This window comes from Moschus berezovskii, chromosome 5 (assembly GCF_049115385.1).
Source record: "Moschus berezovskii isolate FMDL1 chromosome 5, NW_MosBer_1.0, whole genome shotgun sequence".
Lineage (NCBI taxonomy): Eukaryota > Metazoa > Chordata > Mammalia > Artiodactyla > Moschidae > Moschus > Moschus berezovskii.
In genome coordinates, this window is record NC_142464.1 from 101,665,902 (window position 1) to 101,673,833 (window position 7,932).

The 7,932-nt window shown below is 40.4% G+C and overlaps 1 protein-coding gene across 1 annotated transcript; it reads left to right on the forward strand.

Moving 5' to 3' along the window:
* Positions 1–1,617: 1,617 nt before the first annotated feature.
* CXCL13 (C-X-C motif chemokine ligand 13) lies at positions 1,618–7,539 on the forward strand. The gene is made up of 4 exons (XM_088836408.1): positions 1,618–1,756; positions 3,340–3,472; positions 6,889–6,966; positions 7,259–7,539. Exons 1-4 carry the CDS (start codon positions 1,693–1,695, stop codon positions 7,311–7,313), a joined length of 330 nt encoding a protein of 109 aa, XP_088692534.1. The 5' UTR covers positions 1,618–1,692; the 3' UTR covers positions 7,314–7,539.
* Positions 7,540–7,932: the final 393 nt, after the last annotated feature.

The following is a 7,932-nucleotide window of genomic DNA, read 5'->3' on the forward strand; positions in this document are numbered from 1 at the left end:
TACAAAGTGACTGGAATAGTAGGGAAATGGCTTTTACATACACAGAAGAAAGAACTTTCTAACAACTGTTGTTGTTTAGTCACTAAGTCTTATGTGATTCTTTGCAAACCTGTGGACAGTAGCCCGCCAGGCTCCTCTGTCCATGGGATTTTCCAGGCAAGGATACTGAAGTGGGTCACCATTTCCTTCTCCAATTCTAACAACTAGAACTGCCCAGACAGTGAAATGGGCTGACTCAAGACTGATGAGTTCCTGGTCATCACAGTCATTTAGGCCAATTGGAGGACTGCTTGGCATACGAAGGCTGCATGCCATTACTGTTATCCCCATCCCATACACACTGGAGCATCTAACATGCTGAACATCCACAGTGCTGAGTAGCAAAAATCAAATTAACTTAGGAAGCCACACCGGGAGGACCAAACCTCTGAGTTCTCAGTGGCTCCAAGCTTCTGGGTTCACACATCAACACTTGTAGACTTCCAGGGCAGCCCAGAAGTGCTCCTGGACAGATCAGCCTTTGCCCGCATATTTTTCTTTTTCTTTTCTTTAATCAAAGCAGTCTAACAAGTGAATTAAGGCTGTGGGTTCATTAGGTCCATGGCCTATTTGGCCAGATCAAAACCAAACTGCACACATGCTTTATTAAACAGACTGTAATGTAAAAAGACTCGGATGCTGGGAAAGGTTGGGGGCGGGAGGAGAAGGGGACGACAGAGAATGAGATGGCTGGATGGCATCACCGACTCTGTGGACATGAGTTTGAGTGAACTCCGGGAGTTGGTGATGGACAGGGAGGCCTGGCGTGCTGTTATTCATGGGGTCGCGGAGAGTCGGACACGACTGAGCGACTGAACTGAACTGAACTGAACTGAATATGAGGTTCAGTTGCTTGATGAAATTCTAATGATGCCCTCCATGGACACCCGGTTCTCATGGTCAATACCTTGGATACCAGAGCTAGAAAGATTCTCCTTTTCAGAGCTGTTATTAAAATTCTCCTCCCTTCAAGACACACCCACATCAATGAGGGGATACACACTTGTCCAATTCCAGGACTTCTATGATAGTGAGATTACATAAGTAATCACAAATTTCAGATAGTAAAATAAGGTGTGGGAAAGTCTGATAGAAAAATAGTAACCTAGTCAGCATAGGGATTTGTCTGTAAGGAGATATTCATTATGTCTACAAATATTTTCTCAGCACCTATCAAAGGTTAGAGAAGCTTGCAGGTGCTAGGAACACAATGATGGGCCTGACAAGTTTCTGATTTCCTGGAGGGTATATTCAGATGCCATTGAGACAGCCCAGTGACCCTTCACTGAGAGCAGCAAGCAAAGCCACAATCCCTGATTGTGAACCTACAGAGAGAGTGCTGGGGAGTCTCCAAACTTCCCTCTCTCCCATCTCCAAATTCCTGCAGCATCCCTGCCATTTAGAGTTCACATTTTCAAGAAATCCTTTACTATACTACTAGTGGTCTGAAGCAAATGCATAAAATTTGCAGGAGGGTTTTTTAAAAAAAGCAAGCTCAGCATATTGGGGAGCTTTTAAAACTGATGATGCAGCTGACCTCCTGGAGACAAAGGCAGTGGGAGGGCTTTACTGGTCTAAATAAATAGGAGTCTCTGGGCTGAGAACCCACAGTGTGGATCTGAAGCTGAAGTCTGAACTCCACCTTGAGGCAGAATGAGGTTCACCCCTGGAGCTCTGCTTCTTATGCTGTTGGCCTTCAGCCTCTCTCCTGTCCATGGTGAGAATCTTCACTTATGTTGTCATTTGTGCTTTGAGCTCAAATGGTCTCCAGCCATTTCAATTTTTTTTCCAATCAGAAAATGAGGGGAAGTGTGAATGAAGGGGGGAAAACTGCTCAACTGCTCCTAGATTTCTAAAAGTAAGGTGATCAGAGATTTAACTCTTAGAGGCTGGAAACATTTGTATTGTTAAGACTGTTGTCCAGAGAAGGGGGAGATGCCGGAGGTCCCAGGTCCGTGGGACTGACACTTGGCTGCCTATTCCTGGCCTTTTTCAGATGCCACTCTGCCTATAACTCATCTTTTCCAGATATCTTTTCTTCACTTTGCCTCTCAATGTTACCCCTTTTTGACCAAACGCTATTGACTCCAACCCGTTGGTCACCTGCAGGGATAGTCTAATGCAATTTTTTAGGGTCAGCTAAGACATGAAACATTGTAAGTACAGCAGGAGTACTCAAGTACACACTTTCTGCCAAAAAGCAGACTTCCAAGTCTAAACGGGGAGGATTTCTTTGTGTAAATAGGTAAATATCTAGCTGAAAGGTAAATTTTTATGCAACTGAAGCGATCATCAGATTCCACCAGGAATTACCATGTGTAGGATGAGATACTTTGCTCAGGTGCAGAGGAACAGTTTTTATTCTTAAAACGTAGAGATATTTTTTCCCGATTTTAACCCTGTTTCACATCATTTCGTTCTTTAAAACCCTCATCTCTTTCTCTTTCCATGAAGCTTTCCCCTGGCTGCTGGCAAAATCCTCTGTTCTCATTCACACAGTTTGGACCTTGGGGGAAATACAGCATTCTGTGGTACTTTAGTTTTTGTTCATTTGTTTCCCCTACTAAAGTGTAAACACCTTGAGAGCCTGGTGACTTTATCTGCAATTCTATGTCCAGCGGAGTGGTGGGCACTAGGGTTAAAGAAAGTAGAATTCCTTAAAATGCATAAGACAGGTTACCTATTAAAGTAACTAGTACATTTTTTGTTGTTGACTACAAACAGTTGAATTTTTATTATTGGCAGTTTTTGGTAATGATTTGCAACTGAGTTAGAGGACCAACATATTAAACAAAAACAAAAAATATCTTCATGGTATTTCCTTAGAGAAAGAGGGAGGATTGGGAGAGTAGGGGGTAATGATAAGAAAGAGCTTGATAGAGTTACAGCTTGATAATGCTCTGGGAGACTCAGTTAACTAGTTCATTTCTGATTTTTTATGTATAGGGAGTGAAGATTGATCAATTTTATGTTGCATAAATTATAACTGAATTGTAAGTTCCCACAGTGGCCATTCTCAAATTTTATTATATGGGCAACCACCTGAGGACCAATATAAGGCTGTCACAAATTTTAATAGGTATTGTGTTTTCAAAAAGCTGATTTTATTTTTAAGGTTTTGATAGAAAGTGTTTGAAAATAAGCCAAGACAAGCAGAAATGCACAAACTAAAGGCATATGGGTGGAAGTACTGACTTGAAATGTTTAAATCTTCAAATGCACAGTATGAAAGATTACCGATTAATTCTAGTTGTGAATTATATGCCAAAGGAATTAAAATAACTGATTCTGTGTTTATAGGTGTTCTGGAGACCAACAACACAAACTTAAAGTGTAAATGCATTCAAGAGACTTTCAACTATTTCCCCATTTATCTCATTGAAAAACTTCAAATCATCCCCCGTGGGCGTGGATGTCCAAACACAGAAATCATGTAAGTTGCAATAAAAAAATAATGTATGATTCCTCAAAGTGATTAACTTGGAGTGTTACTAGCAATTAATTCTCAAACTAATAATGAGAATCAGTAAAACTTGTTAAGTACATACTTTGCGAGGGTAGGGGTGAGGTCCTAGCTAACACACATGCTTCATGAACATTCCACTCACTGTATTCTTTCAAGAGCCCTTTCAGGTATATCTGTTGTTACCATTCCTTTACAAATGCAGAAACTGAGGCTTAGGGAAGCTAACTAACTGCCCTGAGACATACCACTAGACAGGGACAGAACCAAGAGTCTTCTCTGTCCCGTCAAACTCCAGTTGCCAGCAGAAGCAGACAGTTTGTTCCCCAGAAGTTAAAGAGCAAGAGAATAAGTACCCACATCAGTCCTTGGTCAGAATGTCTGTCTATCTTATGGAATCATCCTTTAGGTTCTGTCAACTGTAAACCCCTAACTCTGCTTTAAAAATTAGGCTAAGGGGACAGTAGTGGCTACAAGAAATTTAATAGACAGTTTCTTTTATTGAGATGGTATATCCCCTTTCAACAAACCCTTTTCTGTACTCCCAGAGACACCTGTAGATTGCTTTATTAGGGCATTTTCCACGGCATATCAAATGAGATAAACATTGCATGTAAAGCCCCTAGTACAGTGCCAGACAGAGTAATAAATGTTCAGTAACTGTTAGCTGTAATTATTTGGCATCATTGTGTTGAAACATTCAGGTTGGTTTGTCTGTTTTTCTCTTTCATTCCATCAGAAAATAAGTTCTTTACAGATAGGAATCAGACATTATTCATTTCCCTACTCCTGATGCTTACCCCTTTCTTTTCAGATGGGAGAGGATCAACAAATGTTGGGTTGACTGTTTTTAAAGGAGCTTATAGATCTTTTAACCATCACTACCTAGAACTGTGATTTCTTCTTCCTGGATCCACCTTGAATGAACCAAGGTGTCCTGGAGCACCTTGAACTACAGTCAGAGTATCCTTCTCAGGGCAGCCCTGGCTTGGCTTTCGTTAGCAATTCTTCCCTTAACCTTTGGAAACATTTGTAAGCAGCTACTTTTTGTTTGGGCTTCCCTGGTGGCTCAGATGATAAAGAATCTGCCCGTAATGTGGGAGACCTGGGTTCGATCCCTGGGTTAGGAAGATCCCCTGGAGGAGGGCATAGCCACCCACTCCAGTATTCTTGCCTGGAGAACCGCCATGGACAGAGGAGTCTGGCAGGCTACAGTCCATGGGGTTGCAAAGAGTCAGACACAACTGAACGACAAAGCACAGCACTTTTTATTTGTCCCATTTTGGTATTAGGGCTTTGGGTTTCAGACTAGTTGTGCTTCACTTGTAATAAAGAAACACGGGATATCAAAAATAAGTAGGGACATTTTTCATTAGAAAGACATTACATTTTCACTACTATCATTGACAATAAAAATTCTGACTAAACAATGATTATTGCTCTCAAACTTAGAAATGTGAAGTATAGTCATGACCTATTTAGGAGTAATTCCTCTGGCTGTCTAGAGTAGCAGTCTTTTGGCACCAGGGACTGGTTTCATAGAAGACAAATTTTCCACGGACCAGAGTTGGGGGATGGTTTTGGGATAATCCGAGTGCATTACATTTACTGTGCACATTATTTCTGTTATTGTTACATCAACTCCACTTCAGGTCATCAGGTATTAGATCCCAGAGGTTGGGAACCCCTGGTCTAGAGAACAGAGATTTCCTTCTATTTTTTTATTACCAGTTTCTCTGTCATGAGTCAAGTCTCTCGTCTCTCTACGAGGGGAAGTAATACACCCTAATTTTCTCTACTTAAACCTTAATTGTTTTAAAGTAATAAAAATTTATCTTCTCACCAGAGTCTACATTTCTGAATTTTAACCAGATATACAAGCAAAAGTTGAAAATAATTATGAAAATTCATGGCAGTCAGCAATGAAAATACTCTAGTCCAGACAGTCAGAAATCTGTATTTCTATCACTGAACTCAGAAACCAAATTGGAAGGCTCTGGCCAAGAGCCCAACAGGTCTATGACCTCTGACTCTGTAGTTTTCAATTACAATGGTAGAGTTTTAAAGCTAGATGGATGGATCTTTGCCGTCTATCATTTTATAGCTAACATGAGACACATCAAGAAATCACATTTTGTTCAAGGTCACCCCAATGGGGAGTAGACTCTCCCAGTTTGCTGTTACCTGGTAAACCTCATTTCTTCCACTGCTGATAAGACATTTTGGCACTTGGTAACCATTCAGATATGCCCAGGTGGAGCAGCAGCTAAAACTGGGGGTTATAGAGTCGGCCAACCTTTATTTGAATCCTGCTTTATCATGAATTTCTTGTGCAATCTTGGACAAATTATTTAAAGTCTTCTTGAGGAAGCCTCAAGTTCCTCATCTGAAGGTGAGGAAATAGTATTTCCTTTAGCACAGGATTCTTGTGAGATTAATTGAGATAATTCATATTACCTGCTGAGCATAGTGGCTGACACATTTTAAGAGAGTGATCAATATCAATGGATGATTATCCCTACTGCCTTTACTGTTGCTCAATTTACAAGACTTTCAATTGAAAGTCTTGCTCACTGATGGTTCCATCAAATGCAGATGTCACTCAGAGCAATCGGCTCTGTAAACCTCTCCCACAGTAAATTTCATTGGATTTTTTTTCACATAAAAGGTCTGTAAGAGAGAGTTTTCTTTAGTCTATTTTGTTTTCCCAAGCTCAATGGACAAACACATTTTAAAGATATTATGACACAGCTTTTAGAGAAGGAAACAGCAACACACTCCAGTACTCCTGCCTGGAGAATCCAATGGACAGAGGAGCCCGGTGGGCTACAGTCCATGGGATCACAAGAGTTGGATAAGACTTAGCAACTAAATGGGTTTCCCTGGTGGCTAAGCTGGTAAAGAATCCACCTGCAATGCAGGAGACCTGGGTTTGATCCCTGGGTTGGGAAGATCCGCTGGAGAAGGGAAAGGCCCACTCCACTATTCTGGCCTGGAAAATTCCATGGACCGTATATTCCAAGAAGTCACAAACAGTCAGACACAACTGAGTGACTTTCACTTTTGCTACTAAACCAACATCTTAAAACTTCAGGAGTGAGCCAAACTTGGAGTCAGTTATTTGTTCCGTTTCCCACTCATGTAAAAGTGTCAGCAAAATACTAACCTCTGACAACAGAGAGTCTGTCAATTCATATTCAGTTCCACCAACTCACACGGTGAGTCTCAAATGGGGTTTTTCTTAATGATCAGGCTTCATGCTGCAAATCACCTGCTTCACATCTAAAACTGCCTACCTCCAAATACACCTCATGTGGGAATCTTTATTTTTATACTCAACTCTTTCCTAAAATGCAGGACTGACTGCTTTATTTATTTCCCCCCAGTGTCTGGATGAAGAATAAGTCAGTTATCTGCCTGAACCCTCAAGCCAAATGGACACAAACACTAATGAAAGTGTTAAGGTGAGTCAGGCATATCCACGGTTTGCAGGTTTCAATTGTACCGAAGGGTTTCCTTTTTCCAGATAGTCAAAATGGGGAGCACTTTAAATTTATGAAACATTACTAAGACAAATACCTATTCTTCACTGTTATTACTTATCATATGGAGTTGAGATGGCCCATTCTGGCAGCTCAGTAAACTAAACTGGAAACCAGTGGGCACAAAATTCCTTATTTGAAATCTCCAGAGGAAAGCCATAGCTTCTGGCAAATCTAAGCCTGACTCTCTTGTTTTATTTTTATTTTCTCACAGCAAACGTATTTTGTCAACTTCACCAGCTCCAGTGGTTAAGAAAAGGAGTGCCTGATGCCAATATTCCCATCAAGGGCACCTGTGTTCCCCCGTCATTCCTGCTCTGGGTTTTAGTTTTGTGTTTGGTTGAATCTTTTCCAGAAAAAGATCTTCCCCATCTGCTTTACTTTAAAAACACAGTACCCTACAAACTCAGACTTTGGAGGAGGAGTCATTAAGGAGGAAAGTTTCTTTAAGGCTAATTCCTTCATTGTAAATGATAAAGGTTACTTTCAATAATATATCTGTTGTCGAATGCTGAATTTTCCTACAAAACAAGTGGCTTGAATTAAGGAGGAAATGATAGAATGTGTTTCAATCATTTTACACTCTAAGAATAGCAAGCTTCCATAAGAGATTTAAAACTCTGCCTGGGAAACCCATGGAATTTTAGCATTACAAGAAACAGTTCGCGTAATAGACATCCTTCGTTTAAAAGCTCACTGTTGAGAGAAAAAAGGTCCTTCTACTTTTAAAGATTTTCTTTATAAGATTTACTCTCACAGATAAAGCTAAGAACACTCAAAGACCCCCAGACTTAAATTCACAAAATTTTCAGGAAAAGCATTTAAAGGGTGATATTTAGATGTATTCTTTCATGCATTTCCTTTGATGAACTTTTTTAAAAATCACAT

Excerpts from the sequence above, each read along its gene's own strand:
- CXCL13 (XM_088836408.1), top strand. The coding sequence starts at position 1,693 with ATGAGGTTCACCCCTGGAGCTCTGCTTCTTATGCTGTTGGCCTTCAGC. Across the intron at positions 1,757-3,339 it reads CAGCCTCTCTCCTGTCCATG|GTGTTCTGGAGACCAACAAC; the intron begins GTGAGAATCTTC and ends CTGTGTTTATAG. Across the intron at positions 3,473-6,888 it reads TGTCCAAACACAGAAATCAT|TGTCTGGATGAAGAATAAGT; the intron begins GTAAGTTGCAAT and ends ATTTCCCCCCAG.